This window comes from Brachyhypopomus gauderio, chromosome 5 (assembly GCF_052324685.1).
Source record: "Brachyhypopomus gauderio isolate BG-103 chromosome 5, BGAUD_0.2, whole genome shotgun sequence".
Lineage (NCBI taxonomy): Eukaryota > Metazoa > Chordata > Actinopteri > Gymnotiformes > Hypopomidae > Brachyhypopomus > Brachyhypopomus gauderio.
The window spans coordinates 2227304-2249451 of record NC_135215.1 but is presented as its reverse complement, the minus strand read 5'-3'; the positions used below and the strand labels follow the sequence as shown (position 1 = coordinate 2249451).

At 42.6% G+C, this 22148-nt stretch overlaps 2 protein-coding genes across 10 annotated transcripts in view; one reads left to right on the top strand and one right to left on the bottom strand.

Annotated features, from left to right (window-relative positions):
* phf21b (PHD finger protein 21B) overlaps positions 1-9789 on the top strand; it is a 61515-nt gene extending 51726 nt beyond the window's left edge. For 6 of the 9 annotated variants that reach the window (XM_077004828.1, XM_077004827.1, XM_077004826.1 and 3 more), the window contains 11 exons: positions 331-423; positions 1449-1796; positions 2897-3031; positions 3271-3322; positions 3429-3505; positions 3890-3944; positions 4713-4873; positions 5242-5400; positions 5498-5564; positions 5711-5814; positions 7391-9789. In XM_077004828.1, coding sequence (XP_076860943.1) covers positions 331-423; positions 1449-1796; positions 2897-3031; positions 3271-3322; positions 3429-3505; positions 3890-3944; positions 4713-4873; positions 5242-5400; positions 5498-5564; positions 5711-5814; positions 7391-7669 — 1530 coding nt within the window. In that variant the 3' untranslated portion in view covers positions 7670-9789. The remainder of the gene's footprint in view (positions 1-330; positions 424-1448; positions 1797-2896; positions 3032-3270; positions 3323-3428; positions 3506-3889; positions 3945-4712; positions 4874-5241; positions 5401-5497; positions 5565-5710; positions 5815-7390) is intronic. The other 3 variants (XM_077004831.1, XM_077004830.1, XM_077004829.1) reach the window with 1 other exon arrangement.
* LOC143514061 (rho GTPase-activating protein 8-like) lies at positions 8942-21929 on the bottom strand. Its single transcript, XM_077004832.1, has 13 exons — positions 21791-21929; positions 19964-20035; positions 18553-18684; positions 18085-18172; positions 17838-17969; positions 17428-17514; positions 17233-17331; positions 16077-16187; positions 15782-15855; positions 15449-15526; positions 14269-14397; positions 13774-13877; positions 8942-12312 (listed from the first exon to the last, which is right to left on the bottom strand). Exons 2-13 carry the CDS (start codon positions 20001-20003, stop codon positions 12115-12117), a joined length of 1272 nt encoding a protein of 423 aa, XP_076860947.1. The 5' UTR covers positions 20004-20035; positions 21791-21929; the 3' UTR covers positions 8942-12114.
* Between the last annotated feature and the right edge of the window lie 219 nt (positions 21930-22148).

Below are 22148 nucleotides of genomic sequence, written 5' to 3'. Positions count from 1 at the left end.
TCCAGAGCTCCTCGAGAGTGGCCAACCAATGACAGCTGAAGGGAGTGTTACGTCTGTATAGGTGTTGTGGTTGGTGGATTGTGATGTTAGATCAATCTGGGTGGTGTGGTTGGTGGATTGTGATGCAGTAGATAGTGCTTCTGCAGTAAAAACGTTCCACAAAGATCTGCCATTTAGTCAGGATGAAACCTTTACAACATGCGTTCACACCTTGTATTTTGGACTTTTGACACTGTACGTTTGAAACACATAGTTTCATAGATTCCAAGATAGGAGTTTTGGTGTTCTGTGTTTAAGACGGTATTAACACTGGCCATCTCCATCTGACAGATGCTAGGAACCTTCACAGCAGTTCCCATAAAGGTGCCTCAGGTCAGCTCTCTTCATCGGCTGGCCGGGCAGTCGCCCACCGTGCTACCTCAGGTAAAACACACACACACACACACACACACACACCACTGCAAATAAAACCTCATAGTCCTGTCAAACCTCAGGTGCCACATAAAAAATCAGATTACATCTCTCCTTTGATATACAAGTCAGTAATATACACTACAAGGTCAACCAGAGTCTCCTGCTCGACTGAGAGCTTTTGAATTAGCTAGCTTTCCACCAAGCAGTTTTTGACTAGAAATACTCTCTGTTCAACAGAACATGTCCCAGGTCTGGTAAAACACTCTCTCAAAGAATACCAGCCTCGTCACAGAGGGACGTTCTAAACCATGTAGACTCGACTATTCTTGTAATCACTGCATGCAAACCCACCCACAGCCTGTAAATGTACTGTAGCAGACAGAGCTGAAGATATCTGAAGCAATATCTAAACCAAACAAACACAACCACAGGAACCTGGTATAAAACAGACACTCGGCCATAAAACAGTCATCAGTCCATTAGAGGCACATGAGCAAATCTAGGTGATTATCCTGATAAATCGCAAGGCTAATAAATCTTTAAGACTCAGGCTACTAGTTTGTACTGGTTTTCCATTGGTGCTTTGTACGCTATTAATTCCTGCTGTGGTCCAGATCATTTGCTTTCATCAGTGGACAGCAATGACGATGATGGTATTTGATATGGCCACAAGTAAGACCCATTTGGTGCAAGTCCCAGTGACACCACAGAGGGGCACTGCAGCTCTAAGTACATGACACAGAGTCCTGCAGATTTGCTCGGACACATAGGACAAACCACACACCGTCTGCAGCTTAACACAACCAGAGAAAGCAAACATGCTTGATTAGGCGTAGTAGTTTCACAAAAATCTAGGCATGTGTTTGAGAGAACTTCAGTAGTCTAGCTAACACTTTCAGACCTCTGCTTATCTACCGTATAATGATTAACAATACTTAGGTTTTCTGGTGTACTTTAAGGTATTCTGACTGTCTGTGTTAGTGTTCATAATTAAATGAGCTGGCAGTGAGCCTTAGTGCCTTGTCTTCTAACAGGTAAGGCCAAAGACCCTGATCCCAGACAGCCTTCCGCACAACCCGTGTCAGGAGCAGCAGTCTGGCCAGCCCGTGAGTTTGGCACGCGGCACGGCCGTGGTGAGCCCCAGAGGCCAGGGCCCGGCCCTGCCCGTCGCCAACAGCACCTTCAGCCCAGAGAGGGGGCCCGCCAGCCGCCCCAACAGCTCGCCGCCCCCGCCGTCCGCACCCAGCGTCTCCGCAGCGGCAGCGGCCAGCCCCGGCGTGGCCTACGCCATCATCTCGGCTGCCTCGCCGGCCGGGAACGGCTTGACGGCTGTGAGCGAGACCATGAAAGTGCCGCCATTGCTCTTCAGTCCGGACAGCAAGGTAAGGGGCCGTCCGGCTACACCTTGGGCACGCCCCACCGGTCCTGAGACTTTTAATGAAAACTCGGGGTGAAAACTAAAGTTTCTTCCACCCAAAGAAAACTGTAAACTTAAATTATCCAAAGGATATAAACTGTATATGAAATGCGACCAGGAGCCTGACTCAAATTCAAGTTCTAGAGCCCACTTGGACATCTCTGTGGGGCAGAGGTCCATTTAGTTCAATATCAAAAAGTCCTGTCATGTTTTTCTATCAAAGTTCATTTATGACCTGCTGGGTCCAGCTCAGTAGGATATGAGGGCGGTTGGAACAAACTAAGAAAGTTTACTTTCTGAACCTTCACTATGCTGTAAGAAGCCCATAAAAAGTTAAAACATTCATATATTCTGCTGTCCTAAAAGGCAGCACTGTATAAACATTTTTTTACAGAAGGTAATGAGGTTCTGAGCCAGAAGACTGTATTGACACTGTGATGCTTTTGAGAAACTGCCCCCTGATCAGGCAGCTTAACCTTGCCAGACTCCAGAACGTGACCAGCCAGGTCTTAAGGATACCCGTGCGGCTCCGAACGGCGGCTCACCTCTGCGTGCGAGTCCTGCCGGAGTAATTAATCTCGGGGCGAGATGAAAAATGGGGCTTGGGAGACTCTCACAGGCAAGATTGGTGAGGCTCATTACGATGTCGTTAGGAGAGAGCGGTGGTCCTCACCGCCGCCGGTCACAGCCAACTTTCAATGCCCACAATTCCCTCTTACCTCCTGTAGACAGCAGTGAAGGATGACGCATCCAACAAACGGCAATAAAAGATTTTTTACCTTTGATTATCCGCAGAGCGAACCTATTCCACAGCCACTCCAGCTACGTTACAGCAGCTGATCTAACTCACTGGCGTGTGCTGAGGCACGGAGGGCTTATTTACCGTCAGTAGACGTTTTAGTCTGTTGCACATTATCAATAGTTGTCTGTCCTTGCAATATCAGTGCTTTCTATTGCCTGCCTTTAAAAGCGATGGCCATCGATCTCATGACCAGTAGTGCTCTGCTTATCGGTGAGCACCTGGGCCTTTTGTTTGACCCCGTTTGTGTTTGACTGTGTTTGCAGATGATAATTATCCAGCCGCAGGCTCCCAGCAGCTCGCAGACGTCTCCCGGAGCCCAGGCTGACAGCCCCGCTAAGGAGCCCAGCCCGGTGCCCTCCTCACCACACAAGACGCAGAAGAAGACGGAGGATCCAGAAGTAAGTGCTTTGAGGGCAACAATGATTCAGAAATGAAGATGTTATGAACTGTCTGAGAATATACGTTCTCACACCGAGTCCCAGGGAGCCTAGCGTGTGTTTGTTTTGCTTGTGTGAACACACCCAGCGCCTTTCTGAAGCAAATGACCTGTATAATTTTTGGCTGGATTCTGGCTTTGAAATGCCTTCAAAACATATTGTCCATCAAAAGGTAACTCTTAACTCTCTCCACACCATAGAAAATCGCCTTCATGGTGGCTCTTGGCCTTGTTACCACCGAACATTTGGAGGGTGAGTTCAGATCTAAAACGGCGTTCAGGCCACATTACTGATGCGTAGAGGTTTCCACCATTTTGAAGCTTGTTTCTTAACCGGTCTGATCTTGTCGCTACTGCAGAGATCCAGACCAAAAGACAGGAGAGGAAGAGAAGGAGCACGGCGAACCCGGCATACAGCAATCTCTTTGAGCCAGAGGTACCTCTCATTTCATACATGCTCTATATGTGGTTGGTGGTAACAGTGACATAACCAACAGGTGCGCCAATCGTAAGGGACAGGGTTCAAACACACATTTCCAGCAAACAGGAAACTCACAGGACACAGTTAACGGCCCTCCACCACCTGCAGAGACATTTTTCCCCAAAGTGCACAAATTTCACAATAAAAGTGCAACCTGCACTGAGAATATTTAATAGGGTACACACATGTGGCCTAATCAATCTCTGCATGCCTTGTTTTAGCCAGTACTTTAAAAGAAACAAAAGGACTCATTGTCATGCATTGTTGATTTCTGTAAACGTGAGGTGCCTTTTCGTTCCGTGAACTCGGTGAAAGAGTGACGCGTTCTTTGCTTTCCAGCGCAAGAGACTCGCATCAAATTATCTGAACAACCCGCTATTCCTGTCAGCAAGAGGTAAAACATATTCCTCCTCCCATCACACGACACAGCTGGGGTAGAGCTGACAAAATTATGCATGAAGAACCACCCACATGCATGGCCCAGTGCATGCCGTCACGCATGTGTACACACACACACACACACCAAGAGAAACAGGAACTAAGCTCAGACAATGCAGCGTTTGTTCACTGACAAACACAGTCAACATGTAAAATCACTTGTTGCAGCATTTGAATGTAGTTGTGTCTGGCAACACCAACTAGCCGCAGCGATTTCCTCATATCTACAATCGTTCCCAGTGTTTGTTTCTGTAGGAAACAACACCCCCACCCTGCACTGCACTCCAGTGAACAGTCTATTCTTGTATTTCCCCCACTCTTACACACCTGAGCAACATCATTAGCTAATTGCCTCTGGACAAGATGCCACACACTGTTCTCAGGTCACTAGCCCATAATCAACCAGTAACAATGGCATTTCAGAAACGTGTGTTTATCAGCTCTGACCTGTCAGGTCTAAGTTGAATTGGATTGTAGTTGGGGATTCGCCATTGAACAGCCTAGAGAGTTAAATATTCTTGGCACAATTAGCGCTAATTGTGCCAAGAATACTGTCCTTATTCATCAAAGTTGTGTATGATAAAACCTGACCCCCAGTCTCAGTATTGATCCATTTCTCTGGCGTATTTATATTATCTGCAATATTTTAACCACCTCATCACCTGCTTGTTTCGATGTCGTTCGTACGTCGTTCTCGGCTCTCGCCGCACTCGTCTCCACGCAGTTTTGATGAACAGGGGCCAGGGCTGGGGTCCGTGTGCTGAGCTCCGCATGGCTATAACTGTGCATCTAACCCCTGAAAAACCCTGTCTGATCCCTGTGCCAGCTACTAACGTATTGTCTGCTTCTACTCATGCACCAGACTCTGAGGATCTGTGTTGGAAGGTACGTAGCCAATCTCAGGATTCTCTTAGTGTGTGTGTGCGTGTGTGTGTGTGCGTGCGTATGTGAGTGCGTGTTCTTGGGTGTGTATTTGACTTGTGGTTCCTAGAGCCGTCCATCATATTTTGTAGAAGTGCGCTAAGGTTTTCAGGCCAATTGCAAATGTATCTCATCCAGACCCTGAAATTAAAACATCGCTCCTGGACTAAAACGTGCTCACTAATCATCGTTGCAAACGACCACCGCTGCCACTGACCACATGCGCACAGACGGGCCTTTGTTTACCTTAACAGCCGCGGGGAGTCTGGGAGGCGGCCCGGCGGGCCGCTGTGCAGTGGTCCTGACCTGAGCTGGGTGTGTCTGTGTTGTAGGAGGAGCTAGAGCATGATGATCACTGTGCCGTGTGCAAAGAGGACGGAGAGGTCCAGCAGTGCCACACCTGTCCCCGCGTCTACCACTTAGAGTGCTTAGCCCCGCCCCTCAAAGCTCCGCCCAAGGGCATGTGGATGTGCCCCAAGTGCCAGAAGAAGGTTGGTGGAGGAAAGGAATAAAAGACAGGAACGACAATAAAAGAGAAAAAGTTGGCATTGGTTTGACTTGTGTTTTTTTTCTGATTTTGTTCTGAAGGTCCTGAATAAAGAGAACTTGTCTTGGCCACATAACTTTGTCCAGTCCTACGTCACCCATAAAGCAGGTAATCCTGCCCATGGTCTTCATGTGTGTTGACGGCTCCTCTTGGCAGACGTCCACTGGCTGTAGGCAAGGATGTATAATGTGTGTGTGTGTGTGTGTGTGTGTGTGTGTGTGTGTGTGTGTGTGTGTGTTTGTGCACATGTGCAGTGCGGGAGGAAGAGAAGAGAAAGTTAATGAGGAGGAACAGCGAACTGAAGAAAGAATGTGCCCACCTCAAAGAGGAAGACCAGAGGCTCAGCAAGTCTCTCTCGGTACAGCGCTCTATACACACACACACACACACACACACACACACACACAGTGGAGCATCTACAACCATCTTTAAAAAATTTATTTGCATTCATACTTTCACTCACCAGCCACTTTATTAGGTATACCTATCCAACTGCCCATTAACACAAATGTTGAATCAGCCAATCACATGGCATCTTCTGATGGCTACTTCCAGCAGGATAATGCACCATGTCATAAAGTGTGAATCATCTCATACTGGTTTCTTGAACATGACAATAAGTTCACTGTACTCGAATGGCCTCCACAGTCACCAGATCTCAGTCCAATAGAGCACATTTGGGATGTGGTGGAACGGGAGATTCACATCATGGATGTGCAGCCGACAAATCTGCAGCAACTGTGTGATGCTATCATGTCAATATGGACCAGACTCTCTGAGGAATGTTTCCAGTACCTTGTTGAATCTATGACACAAAGGATTAAGGTAGTTCTGAAGGCAAAAGGGGGTCCAACCCGGTACTAGCAAGGTGTACCTAATAAAGTGGCCTGAGAGTGTAGGTCCACCATTTAGAATATTTAAAATCAATCAATCAATCAATCAATCAAAGTTTATTTGTATAGCGCTTTTAACAACTGAAGTTGTCACATAAGAAAATGTCAAGAGTGTGCAGATTGTGTCAGTTGCATACATAGGCTCAGGGTTTCAATACATATAAGTGCTTTATTTGGCTTTATAATTAAGACAACCCTGAGCCATTGGATGTTTCATAGATCAGCCATCACAAAGTCGCACCTTAAGTATACAAATACCCTTGACTTCTCTAGATATACAGGTTTTCTGGGATAGCTGGTAATGGATAATACTTTGCTAGTTGTTTAACCCTTCTTACTTCAGTCAACAATCTGTAAACTCCTTACACACATTCTGTGGATGTGCCCAAGACTACCAAAAATTTAAGCAATCAGTAGAGTAATTGAACTTAGCACCATATGCATTCAAAATCATGCAATATGCATAACTATTCTATATTACAATCAAAACAGTAGCAAAAAGAACAGTTTCCACTGCCATGATGATGATGATGGTGGTTTCATTACTCAAAGCAGTATGGACAGTGCCCTGCCAGCTACTATTACTATGTTGAAATGCAGAAAGGTTTTTATTAGGTAATAAAAAGCAATTAGCTTGAACCTTTCTAAATGAAGATCCGTGCTGATGAATGGGGCATCTGCAGTTCTTTAGAAATTAGATCTCCAATGCGGTTACTATAGCCGATGTGCATTCCTTTAAAAGCAAACCGCCCATTCACAACATGCACTAATGAATCTATAGCTATATATCTGATTGCTGTGCAATAAACCGTAAGGTCCATCTTTTGAGGAATATCGAGGAAACACATTTCAAAGGCAAAACCAAATTACTTGCACTCCATTAACTGCTGCATTTTATAAAACTGAATGGTCTGCACACTACAACCAGGTGGGCTGCCCTGTGAGCGCATAAACACACACACACACACACACACACACACACACACACACACACCATGGTTTCAGGGGCTTTGGCAAGACTTTGTCATGTTTGTCCCGCAGAAATGCATGGACCTGAAGGAACGTCTCCTGAGCCAGCAGCGGGACACTCAGGCCTCTCTGGAGCGCCTCCGGGCCCTGATCCGCCTCATCCAGCGAGACCAGATGATCCAGGTCACCATGACGGCCACCACCACCACCACCGCGGGGGCATCGTTGCTCTCCCTGCCCTGGATCAAGCCCACCAGCAGCAACACCCCCAGCACCACAGCCACAGTGCCCCCTGCAGGCACCTCCACGCTACTGCAGAAGAGTGTGGCCCAGTCGCAGGGCAACAACTGACCCCTGATCAAGCAAAAGCCACTTATGACTGAGTGGCTGCAGAAAAGAGTGCATTTCTTTTAACACCATAGCTCTACTTGAGGCATATTCACAATGGGAACTGGAGAGTCATATCTAACCATTGTGGGGTTTTTTTGCAAGAGCTGTAATGTCTTAAGAAAATAAATCCTTTAAAAAAGCAGAAAAAAAAGAAACAACAGTATATCCTTCACTCCATTCACGACAAGTATTTTTTAAACCCAACCTACAGTGCTTATGAGATTTTTTTTTACTTGTTTTCATATTTATTAAATATTCTTGGCCTTAATGTATTTATGACATAAAAGCAGATAACAGTGCCGTAATGAATATGTAAATAAGTATTCTACACGGCTCCAGCCTTTCTGTTTTTTTATTGTTTTACTTTTTTTTAAGGGTGTGGGTGGGGCGGGATAATAATTATTGTTCTGCTTGTGAGAGAGAACATTTAGAGTAGTGGTAGTGAATAACAAAACCAACCGAGACATGAAATGCACAGGACTGTACACCTGTCTATCTGAGGAGAGGAATGGTTCTCACTCTCCTACGAACAATGATTGCCATAAAAATTCAGGTGAACGAAAGGGGAAACATTTTTTCATTGTGTATGTACGTACGAGCATACGAGCCTTCAAACTAACAACAACAAAAAAAAAAAAAAGACAAACAGAGAATAACGTTTTTTCAGTATTAATAGAGTTGAGATAAAGGAACAAAGTATTTAAGATGACTACAAAATTTAGCATTTCTAGTGGAGAATTTAGTATTTTCATGCTGATGCCTGTTCATAATTGTGAAATTAAGTATTGGAGTGAGGGGATTGTTGTACATATGTTGTATTGTTATCACAGGTACTTTCTGATTTCTCTTCTGTATCATTTCTCCAATCGCTGCCACGTATAGGAAGTTCATTTATTTTCCAGTTGCACTGACAGCAGAAGCAGATGTGGGCCATTCAAATTCCAGTGAGTGTGTGAACCTATCACTGACCCTTTTCAATCCTTTTACCAGTATATAAAACATGCCAAAAAGACTTTTTTGTACTGGAAGCCTTCCCATCATTTCACCATTAGACTTTTTATTATCTTGTATGTTTCTTTTCTTTCTTGCTGTTTATTTGTTATATGACATTTACTACAACTTCACATATTGCAAGGACAACGAATTAGGAGGTCTAATCTTTTTGCTCTCTTTGCTCATTTCATTTTTTAAATCTGCTAGATGATACAAATGAACACTGCCTCAAGATCAAGATCAGATAAATCCAGGGTTTATTTAATATATCAGAACATTTAATGTTTAAATGAGTAAAGTGCGCCGGACTCAACTTTCTGGAGGGGCAGTTTTTGTGCGAGTTGCGCTAGTTTGTGCCGCTTCTGCTGAAGGGTTTCTGAAGGGTGTAGTTCTGCCCGAGCCAACGAGGCTCCTCCACTCCAAGGCCCCTAAAGCTGGCGAGACTTTCACTTCAAATGTTCCAGTCTATGCCCGCGTGTCCTGATCAGTGAACCAAAATCTGCAGGATATAGATCATAGCTTAAGGACTGAACACAATCCAGTCGTTGTTTCCAAAAATGAAGTCGGTGCAGATCAGTTTTGAAGTTATGTTCAGTATTGTCCTGATAAATACATAATGCTGGCTATATGAGATTTAAAAAAAACAAAACAAACAGCTCGAAGCAATTTTCAACTTTCAACTGTCATTATAAGGGCTTCATGGTGATTGGATTCCCTCATTGGGGGGAAGAAATGTTTTATAAGTGCATATCATAGTTTCCATACATGGTTTTGTGGCATAGCAAGTATTGTAATTATTCACAAAAGAAACCAGAACAGTTCACACAGAGTACCTGTCATTCAGAATCTGAATGTAAGCAATTTCATGCGTATCACCCACTGCCCTGTGTTGCTATAACAACGCCCATGTAATATAACCAAGAGATCTGTTAGGATACTGCATAATCTAGGGGTGGGGTTTGAAAACAGACAAGAATCTAATCCTGTTATAAACAGGAAAGGGAAAATGTAAATAAAAAAAATTTAAAAAACAAAAAAAAAAACAAACAAAAAAAAAAACTAAACCATATCAGAGCTTTGTTCATAGCGAGGGTGTCCGTCACACATCATTCCCCGCCCACTATGAGGCGTGTCCCTGCCTCTTCCACAGTCAGCCCCTCCCTCTGATTTCAGAATCTTTTCCGGGACAAACTGTGCCGTGCTAATACAGATCTATTTTAATACACTCTACACTACGTTGAACAAGAAAAACTTTTTTATATTCTTTTATCAATAGACGTACGAAAGAAAACGGAGACAAAAAAAACATTACATTTTTTATCGTTTGCCAATTATGCATTTAGCTTGCGATGTGATGTGTCCTTTGCTATGAGGAGATGGTAGCAAAATAAAAAGTAATTGTGAAGAGAAGATGGCAACTTTTAGGTGGATCTGTTTGGACTGTCAAAGTAGTGATTTTTTTCTTTGTCATTCATTATGGAAGGGGACTGTCCAGTGGATAGTATGTATAGCAAAGTGTTTGTCTTACATATGCCAATGTAGTTTTTTTTTCATGATACATTCAAAGTTGATTGATGGAAGTTGGTAAATGGTAAAGAGTAGTCTCACTTTTTTGTACCAAGTTCTTAATGAAAACTGAATCGATAATAAACACAGAAAAACAAGATGTCTCTTGTTCCGTGTGTGTGTGTGTGTGCGTGTGTGCATGCACGCTGGGTGATGATAAACCCAGTTCCTTCATTAGATCATGATAAATCATCAGAATATCGTGTGCATTTTAAAATAAAAAGGGACCAAATTAACATGGACATGTATTTTGTTATATACAATAAAGAAGAAAAAACATTTCACTTCACGGAGACCACAAATTTTGCTGAGAATCCCAGATGTAAAAAAACGAAACAAATACTCTACTTCATCTATTAAAATTACACAACACCTTCACCTACTAGTACACATCAAAAAATCTGAGTACACATTATCAAAAATAAAAAAAGGATAATGCAGTTAATAATATTGGCATTAACTCCTATTTACACACTTGATTTGCTTCTAGCAGTTTATGACCCATGTACAAACACCATTACTCCGACAAATGAGAAGCATGTCCTTGGCTGGCTGTTTATCTTCTTGGACAGAAATTATGCCTAAGAGCCAGAAACATCAAGTCTGTGTGGTCCGACAACGGAAAGGGAGATTAAAAATAGTAAACCCAAAACCTCCATTTTAAACCTCCGTGTTGATGCCTCTCTAACTTATCTGCCCTGTGGCTGATGCCAAAGGAAGAGAAACTTGTCCAATGTCTATAGAATATAAAGCCGTTACACATTAGAATTTCACATGCTGTAACGGACGCAGAATCATCACAGAATCTGTGACACAGTCGTTTTCGAATGACCATTGTCTCTTCAAAGCTGCAGGAAAACTAGCTGCCTTTTATATATGAACACAGACCACGGTTGTGAAAAGAGAAAAATGCCCATCGTTTCAGCCAAAGCGACGTGCATCTAATTGATAAAAGCAAAAGCAGTGTGACTCAAAACCAACGTCATTAATCAAACTGCAACAATCACCATTCACTGAACTACAGACTCCTCCCCTTTTTAAAGCTACATCTAGGTAGGGATATACAACTAACCAACTAACTAACCACCCACCCCATACTGGGGAAGGACATCCTGACGTAGCTTGCCGCGATGAGGCCTGGCTTGTAAGCAACATTGTGGATGTGCTCCTCTCCTGCACATAACCGCGTGGTCCACACCACACCTTCGAGGCCAGCGAAAAACCCCAGGGCCACTGTTAATTAGGGGTAACTGCTTACTTCGCTTTCTCTGTTTTGAAAGTGGATGTCCTTGTAGTGTTTGTAGTTTTCAAAAATGATGGATTTCATCAATTGATTTTTTTCAGCAATGGTAAAGAAACTGAGATTAAAGTTTCAGGGAGCTACGTAAAGATGTACATACACACACACGGACGCTGACAGCATGTGGAATGTAGATTCTGTTGGCTGTAAATACTTTTAGTGGTCCATTTATAATGAATGAGGAGTAAACTGACGCCTTTGTCAGTGTATTATCTAAGCCTGTAATCAAAAATTGAACCATAAGCAGGATGTAAGGGTGTTTCGCCCTACAGGAACAATCTACGTTATCAAAACGAGGCCAGTAGGTCAGGAGACTGTGTTTTACTAAGTTTAAAGCCCCATTATATCTCATAAACACACAACGTGGGTTTACAGGCCATGACGCACCCATTTGGCAATTGACTGAACAGGTCCTCACTTCATGCTGTTGACACATCCGAGAATTTAAATGGAAAGCATGCTGAAGTGGGCTTGCTGGTAGCCCAACAGGCAGCGATGACTTCCAGGAGCAGGTCGAGGATGGGGGCTATCCAGAGCAGGACAGAGGTCAAGGGAGTACCTCCTTGGGTAGGCATCGTGAACCGAAGATGAGCTGGAAGTGCTCGATGAGCAGCTCCGTGAAGATGTTGAGGGGCGTGATGGCGTCAAGAGAGATGACGCCATTGCGAGGCCATGCGAGGTTCACGCCAAACACACACGCCAAGTTGGAAGGATTCATCTTATTGACAATGCTCTCCTGGGACACCTGCACAGAGAAGGTGAGTGAACCAGCGTACATCAGAACTTTTGTTTTGGCCAAACTGAAGAATCTACAGCTAATAAACACAACTGTTTGCATAAAAAAAAGAATGCAACTCCTAAATGATCCTTCATTTTCACTGGGGCATCATTGTATTGGATGCCCCAGTGTATTGGCTGATCCTGCCTTTATCTAATGGGGTAATATGACCCTCAGGCACGTATGACAGTGGAAGTGTAACTAATAACCCATGATTATAAATTCCACACAAAGGCAAACCTAGACTTGGAATTTTACAATATAAAAACATCGCAAGACATGCTCAAAATGAACGACATTCTCCTAACTAAACTGAAAACATTGTAAGACATGCTCAAAATGAACGACATTCTCCTAACTAAACTGAAAATCAGTATTAATAAGTCAAATGTCCTCAAAAGTATTCATTTATATTACTCAGACGCCATCATTAACAGTAACTAAAGAGTCATTAAATATACTTTTGCAATAGTCTGTATTTTGTCTTAGTACAATATGCGATCACATATGTAATAGAAACTGTCAAGGAATACATAACATAAATCACTCGGAGAACATTAGCACATGATTTTTAATCAGTACATATTGTAAACATAAGAGTTAGTACACATGGTAAGTGTAAGGAGTTAGTGCATGTGGTAAATGTAAGATGAAAGCGCTTGTAAATGTAGGAATTTCATCATGAGTAATTCACTATTCTCTCTGATTAAACACTTGCCACAGAGTCTAATGACACCCATGGGAACAGCTAGGAAACGATTAGGCAGTTTCGGCGGCGGGGGAGGGGACTGTTCAAGCAGCTTCACATTAAGACCATCACACTCAGAGAAAATGTGAGTGAAGTCATGTCAGCCTCACTGACTGGTAAAAAGGGCTGAGTGATGTTTGGAGGATTAACACACACGCGTGAGAAATCACTGCGGGAGAAGCTGCGTTCTCGTCACTGTCATGATCAGTGATAATTCATAAGAGGGAGAAGGAAGCCTCAACATTTAAAATGCATCATCAACAAAACCTTGTGCGTCTTAGAGGAGTGAAGCTTTTTTTTTTGCTGCACGCATTTCTTGGAAGTTTAAACTGAGATTGGTATTCTGTCCAAACAGTTAAAGTTTTACAGCTCAATGATCCTGACAAGAGCAGTACCTACAATTTTTGTTTTTAACTAATTGCCTCAATATTCAGTAAGCAAGCACAGAATTTTCCTTCTTGATTTCTCGGGTGGCCTAAAACCACATTCACACCTGAGCCAACATGACCTGACTTACACATTTCTGGTTCCACATTCAAAACCTGGTCAAAATTAAAGAGAAAATGTAATATTTATCTAGACAATTATGATTCTGACTGCATGAAAAACAGGTTAAAATAGTTCAGGAATCTCGACATGCAGCTGAAACTGCAGTTAAGTGCAATTCCCAATTTCCTTACCATATGCAGGAAACAAATGAGGTATTTGACCACGATGAAGTTGTGCTCTGGAAGGGATTCAATAATCCTCTTGCACCTTGACACTCGCAAAATGCTCTCCACTTCTGTGGAAAAAAGGGACATTTTTACCAAAAAGCCAAAATCTCATATTTTTACTGCCATGGTTAAACAAGCTCAAGAGTATCACTGTTCCTCCAGAGGCTATAAATACTTATCTTGCAGTAATCTTCAACTGGTCTGACTGACACTTATAAGAACTGGAACTTGTGTTTACTGACAGAAATAAGGCTACAAATCTTTCAACACAGAAGTTCAGTTCTCCAAGAACACGGACACAGCTAGTACTTCAGGACTTCATGTAGTGTAGATGTGCTCCACGTTGAATAAAGCTGAAACTTTGCAGGTCATGCATCTCTGCCCAGTGATCGTGAGTGTTCTGCGTTTCCGGTGCATAATGTCCAGTGGCAGACTCGCTGTGTTAAGAGCTTGACTCACTGGTAAGATCTTGTATCTGGTTGTATAACGCAAAGGTGAGCAGAGGCTCTGGTAGCTCCCGGAGAAACGTCTTCAGGATCACCGCAGGGACGTGGACGTCAGGGTACTGATCAAAGCTGACGGGCTTCCCTGTGGGAAAAATCAGGGTCGAAAGACACGAAGAGTGTGAGAGAGAGAAGGAAAGAGGATTACAGGGAGAAAGATGAAAAACTAATAACTGTACTGTTTCATTATACACTGTTAAACATTACTGGGTGAAACCTCAAGGGGAATTGTGATTAGGAGAATAATAAACTTCACAAAAACAATATAATCCATGTGTCCTGTTCTGTCCCATATTTCTTTTCATTCTGGTTATCTGCATAAGTAGACATAGCTCTCATAGGTAAGTAAAAACTACAATTCTTTTTATAAACTAGCAATTAATATTATTATATGATTGCCCATCGGGAATACCTTCCAATTGGTTTGTTAATTTTTTGTTATTCTTACACAAAACACCTGCTTTTCTTGGGAAATAATACATTTGCTTTGTTCTCCATATGCACAAGGCAACAGGTGGCAAATGGACCTTTAATGCATGGGAACAGTGAGCAGACCAGAAGGAACAGGAGGCAGCGTCTCTCACACAACACACAAAACATTTCAAGATGGTACCGTTTCTAGGCTTTGGCTGTGAAAGTGTGAGTGAGAGAACTGAAACGCAAACAAGAAAGATTATACTGCCAAGAGACCCTCTGGGCTTAAACTGTTGCAGACAGAATTTTTAGAGTTTTTAGAGTAAAAAGAAAGTGTCACAATTAACATTTCACTGAGAATTATGTTATTATATAAGAAAAACATTAAACTTTGTAGAATCTGCTGGTTACTAAGGTCTCATTTCCATAAATGAGCACAATTCAAGCGTCAAAAGGAAAGAATGAAATATATTCAGAACTTTAAAGGATGTGACTTGTGCCAACACGTTTTTGCTCGATCTTCTGAAGTCAAGTTGAAAGTTGAAATGCACGTTTGACATGGAGGCCTACAGTTGCCTTTGACGCCATGACAGCGATCCACCGTTGTTCTTGGTAGCTGGGGGGGGGGGGGGGGGGGGACGGCACACAACTGTGGTGGGGGATCTAAACACCAGAGCTGCTGCACACAAAGACACAAGGAGGCAGAAGTGTGAAGAGCTCACCCTGGTTATAGAGTTTCTGAATGTCCTTGATGAGCTGAACTCGAGCTGACCTTCGGAAGATCCCTTCCGTTTTCAGCCCTTGGGGAACGCAGAAGAATAACGGGACAATGAGAGCCAGATGGAAAACCGAGCTCCTGCTTTGAAACGCATTCTCAACGGGTTTAATCTGGAGATAGGTGTCTGAGATGCAGCTGTCCGTATTTCGCCAAAGGCAAAATGTACTCTCTCTCTCTGTGCCAGGCCGTGGCGGGTGTAACAGAAGTATGCGGGTGACCCGTGCAAAACGTCAACCTCATCAACACGACTTTGACAGGATGCTTAAATGTTTCCTACCTTTTAGTTTGATGTATGACACAGTTTGAGTCATCACAGGAGGTACCAGAGCACCATTGTTCTTCTCCTTTATACTGAAATAGGTTTATAATTTTAGAATGAAATATATATACAAACATTTTTAAAAACTACACTTGTTTGATTCTTGGGTGCTTCATGTACAGTGAAATATATAACGTTCAACATTTCTGTCTCCGATATAAACGTATGCAACACAATTATTTTTAGAAAGAACTGCAAAAAATTACGCAAGGTGGTAAATATGAGAAGCGAAACTTTAAAACACTCTACTCACTACTGTAAGCTCACGCCAAACTGCTGTGTGGGCAGGGGGGGTCGAGGGGGCGGGGTCTTCGCAGGAGAGGGCGGGCCTCCTTTCCGAGCAGCACAGAGCTTGTCGTCATGCCTGATCAGTACAGTTACCATGGATACTAAAATCTCACAAGCTTGATATTTAGCCAGGCGTTAACTTGAAACCTGCGAGAAGGTGGGCTGACATCACGTCTGCCGATACACCGAGAGAACGGAAGCTCACCCCATAACTGGATTGCACTACAATGTCTTCAGGCTGGGCCACATGACTGGCACTTAAAATAAAACAGCATTTAACGGAATCACCTTAAATTACACACCTTAAATAGCTAAGCAGTCACACAAATAATGAAGCTTTAGGAACCAAATTATGCCTCTGCCAGCAACCCATTTTGGCTCTGTGACTAGACAACCTGTAGTGTTGACTACACTTCGCTGTGTGAGCACCCACACTGTAGCGTTGACACTTCACTGTGTGAACTGTAATGTTGGCTAGTACTGGCTATAAATATTCACACAGAAATTTCTGGCCATTCCAATAGCTGCACTTTGATAGGGAGAATCGTGTCACTTCAGAGGTGTGCGTTTCACCCTCCCCTCTGCATTTAAGGGCAAATTGGTTTTCAGCGCAGAGACCCCTCTCAGAGGTCGATTCTGGTAAGGAGATCCATTAAGTACTATTTTTATGTTCACAGTAAATCTTTATAAGATTTCTAAGCTCATCCTGCAACTTTCAGCAGCTGGGGAATGTTGCCAACATGACCTTTAAAAGACCTGCTCCAATTTATCCACTGTTCTTTTTCCTTAGTTACAGCCGAGGATCTCAACAGTGCCTTGACTACCTACTGTCATTCTAATACCAGCCTATACTTCCCCCCCTGGAATAATTGGTAGCTACAATGTGAATATGACTTCTGATTAGGGCAAGTCACAAGCATGTGGCCCAAGTATGCACTGTGGTTTCTGCTGGTGAGCCGTAATATGTACTTTCACGTAAATACATTATTATTAGTGATAATGCTACTAATACTACACAACAGCAGCAGCGACAACAACAACAAACACAGAAAATAAATAATAAACAATAAGCAAACAGTTACGGTACTGTTAAAAGTTTGTGCTTGAAAACATCACCGGACCTCAACACGTCCTGTGGAATGATGAGTTGTTCGTAGTTGAGATGTTCCCTTAGCTCCGCCAGATAGTTAACGTAGGTGAGCTTCTTGCCAAACTTGTGGCTGGATGGAAGAGAGAGCAGATATTTGAACGTGTCACAAGGACCATTCTCACACTGCCCACAGCATGATGGACGATCGGGACGGATCTGCACGTACCTTATGAGAGGTTTGAATAAGTTCCATAAGATACGGATGAAGTTTGTGGGGTGGACGACATAGAGGGCTTTAAGGTTCTTCTTGTACCTATAGATGCGTTACAGGTGCACATGAACACCACCATATAATCAGCAAAAAAAAAAGCTAATTTAATCTAAACAAAACCAAAAGTTGAACAAAGTACTAAATGCACAACCTTCGAGCTAGTAACCTCTTAACAGAGCAGTTTTCCTACTCCTTCGAAGGTCCACATATGTAATTTCAACCAATTTGCTTCTTTTATGGAAGTAAATTAACTCCAATATGCTCTCTGAAGCTGGTCAACTTCTAAAGATAAATTGCTACATTTACAAGCCAGACACCACGACTGGCGGGGACAAGTTAGTCAAAGCGAAAGGAGGCAAACGCACTTCCTGTCAAATTCCCGGTAGGCATCTCGAAGCCAGCGTACTGAGGGTTTGTTACTGCTTCTTAAGCCATAGTGAAAGTAGACCACTGTGTAATCACTTTCGACATACTGGTCTAACGTGTACTTCAGATACCTGAGTGACAGAGAAAAGCCTGTTTAGAACATACCAAAATCAGACTGTTATCAGCTCTTCCAGGTTGGAACAAAAGTGAGCTTCGTCGTCCTCAGTGGGGTGTAATGATACTTACTCCAGTAGTCTGTGGTGATTCAGCTGGTGCACTGGGGGCATGCAGCAGCTACTAAAAATGATCAGCTTTCTTCCATAATTATCATCACCTTCAGAGGTCAGAAAGGAAAAACATTTGAGGTAAACACTATTAATGTTGTTATTACAAAAACAATTGTTTTTTTATGCTATATACATTTTACAAAATTATTTTTGTTGCTACTGGTGCAGTAACTCTAAAACCAGTGGTCAGGAATCATACTCTCAATGGCGCAACCTCTTCCCTCATTAACCACCATCCATTTTTGCAATTGACTTAAAACATTTTAAAAACAGCCACTGAGTAACCACAGCGATGTCCCAAGCGATTGTGCACATCGCTTGCCCTTCGTCATTAACAACGTGTGCACTGCCACACTAAGAACACAAACAAACGTGTGAGCAGAGCTGCACAGAGACGGCACGCTACAAAAGAGACTGTGGTTGTTACCTGTAACTTGGAGAATGCCGTGACGAGCGACATCATAGTAGGGATGGGACTTGTCCAGACAGGCGTCGCCACTGGATGGCGCTAACGGGTGCCGGTCCAACTGTCCCATCTCCTCTTCCTCCTTCTGCAGTTCTGCAAAAAAAAACCAGAAACCCATCAGAGTAAATGATGTGTCACCATTTCATCTGTCATTCTTTCTGCCAGCACATTATAAATTCAGTCACATTTTACCACATACAATAAAGGCATTACTGTGGTCTGTGGACATAACTCCATAAACGAAATTACCTGATAAAGATTTCAGAGTAACATATCCAGGACTTTGTTGTTTCAAAATCATATACATCATTTCTACTCAGTCGCAATAAAATCCCTGTGTTGTTTAGTTAGAGCAGTTCTATGCAGGTTTTGCATTATTGGCAGTTTCTGCTATCTCTGTGATTTATCAGGATTTACTGGGAATAGTAGGGCTTGAGGGACTCTATTAATATGTTCTGGATGGAAAAGGAAAAGCCCAGTGGACTGCTGTTTATTTTGGTTGGCCCGAGTCCTAGGAGTTAAGCTGGCGTCAGACATTTTACTGTACTGCAGGGTAATTGAAAGAAAAATTCAGCTCATATCTAGAGATGCACCAGAATTAGGACTTTGGTTATACAAAATAAAAACAAAAACTGGGTCAGAACATCCCTTATTGGAAAAAAAAATGCAACACAAGAACTGTCCCAAAGCCAGCTTCTATTTTTACATATTTCACACCAATTTCAACTGTTTTTCGTCCATTACCATGACCTAGTTTACACTGAAAAGGTCAGAGAGTTTATGTTCAGAGATTAAAAAGGTTCACGGGGTGGGCTCGGTGACCCAAAGCTGATGGAATGCAGAGGCCTGCCTGTTTAATTAACACTGCACCGCTGTCTCCTCCACAGATGCAATTACGAGCACAGACAGACGATCAGCCTTATCTCAAAAGTGATCTGTCCTTCTGGCAAGAGCAGGCCATCTAAATATAGCTCAGCATGGGCCTGAATGTATAATGCAGTGTGAGGTTTACACGTGGAGGGCCCGGTTTCTGTTTGATGCTTCTGTTGGTCCGCTTCCTTCCTCAGAACAAGATTCACACTGGGACTCAAACAGTCAAACAGAGGCGAGACCGCTGTAGTCATCATGGATTGCTAATCCCTTTCCAGACAGATTAGTGAATTCGTAGATTAGTCAGGAGGTGGTCGTATTGCCACCAAAGGTCACAAATGTTTTACAGTTATTCTGAATATGCTGCACAAGTTGTTTACAGTGTGTTTCAAGTAGTGGTGGGCTGATAATCGTTCAAGCAAAACCTGTTGATGGAATTCTTTAACTTTTTGTCATGCCTTCAAAGGAACTAAAATAAAAATAAGAATGCATTCAGACTCACCTAATTCTGCCATCTGCTCCAAGTTATTTGTTGATATCATGGTAAAGAGGAGGAGACTAGTATAAATCAGTTCTGCAATGAGAAAGACTGTGGGTGATGATTCTACAGAATTAATATGATTAGTAACGTTCTATGTTTCTGTGTGTGTTTTCCATCCAGTTAATGATATCAGAGATGGACAGTCAGTAAGCAAAGTCCTTACCAGTAAGCAAAAGCATTTTGCAGCTTAGCATAATTAATGCATTCATTAATTAAACTCATTAAACACAAAGCTTCCAATTGCGAAGAACATTCTAGACATAAAACTGGACAACAAAAAATACTCTATAGAAAATGAATACACACAAATAGAACTGGCAAATAATTATTCATGGGACTTTTCCTTCTGATGAAAAATCAGATAACCAGCCGTAAACATAATTTTCATAGAGTGTCTACGATCGTGCACGGCACTGTCTACACCCCCTCTCCTTGAAAGCACAGAAAAGAGGTGCTTATTTTAATATTATAATATGTACAACTGGGGTGAAAAGTGGAAAAAGCTGATTTGAGCAACCCATTCTGTTTCAGTTAGATAACCTTATTTTCACAGGGTGCCTGCTGACTACAAAGACCCACCCTGGCCGGCCCGATTGGCCTAGCAAAAAAAACACAGGAAGGGATGGAATTAGCCTGTGGAAGTGCAGTGATATGTTTAGATGATAAGGAGGAAAACCGACGTGGTTCTCGGTTAGTCGCACAGCTTCTGAAAGGCTCGACATCCGAACGCCTTGTGCACATTTTTATTTTAATGTGAAAACCAGTGGCATGGCTGTGTGCTTCATTTTGGATGAAAATCAAATGCAACAGAACATAATTAACTCTTGGAAGCCAGTGTTGTTCTGCATACACAATCATGTATTTGTAAAGTTTTTTTTTATTGTTCTTGTTTACATGAAATACGCAACAATGCGTCTGTTTAAGATTTACAGCCTTTTGATGTCTTATTTTCTGAACTATTCTAATCCATTACTCTCATCCAAATGGCATGTTTTAATTTTCCTTCCACTGTTTACACAATACAGTTGAGAGGTTCAGCTAACAGAGCTGTCAGTGGGTCTCAGGAGGACCACCACCCCCATTCCTTCAATCAAAGCTTCAGGACATTCAGTCCTGATGCTGCCACTGTGTCCCTGAGCAGTTTACCATAGGAAGCAAGGTTATCTCCTGGCCCCTCAAAATGCGAGGTTACCTCCTTTTTCTGATGAGTTCTTACCCCAGACGTTTGTAAAAGATAAATAAATCTAATTTATTTACAATCTGTCGAGAATTTAGGGGTAAACACTCATTCTGTTATTATTCTTCACCAATACTGCCTGGTCTACATTTTAATGCTTCGTGTGCTTGAGGACGATGACCTTGTGGTCTAGGTCGAAACAGCCCCACCCCAAAAAAAAACCCCAATAATAAATCAAACCATCATGTGCTTTAGCTTCTTAGTTCACGGACGGTCACTTCGAGACACATTCCACGAGATCAATCAATAAAAACATCTTATATGAAACGTAAACTTCAACAGTTTATGTGAAAACCTTTGACTGCGGTCAGTCCGGTCAGTCGTTTAAGTCCCGGTGTATAAACGCGCCTGTGACCGAAGATTTGAGGTCCAGCTTGAGTACTAAACACAACACCTGAGAAACTATTTACCCAGGGCTTTAAAGTCGTAGGGCTGCCAAACGCCATTTACAAACTTTATAAAAAAAACAACACGCATTTCCTTCATTGTGTAGGAGCCTGTTGAGAAAGTGGACGATTCGCAAAATAAAAGGAAAATATTAACTTTCTTACCATTAATGTCGCGTCAGGTGCGGTGAAAATGGAAACTTCCTACAACTCCCGACTAGTGCGCATGCTCAGTTGAAGTCGAGTTCCCACTCCACGCGAACCCGAGCGGGAAACGTGGACGCCGGGGGCAGAAATCGGTATTTAGAGGAAATAAATCCACACGTTAGCAGTGAATGCGCAACTGCCTTGCAACTAGGAAGCTGAATAGGAGCTGTTGTGAATATCATTCATTTCTGTTTAATGTGATTTCGAGCTCTGATGTTTTCACGTGTCCTAAGCAGTATTTACTATTAAAAGTCTTGGTGTTTGCGCCATTGCTTTTGATATCTTAAGTTTTATTATGCAAAAAATAATAGAACTG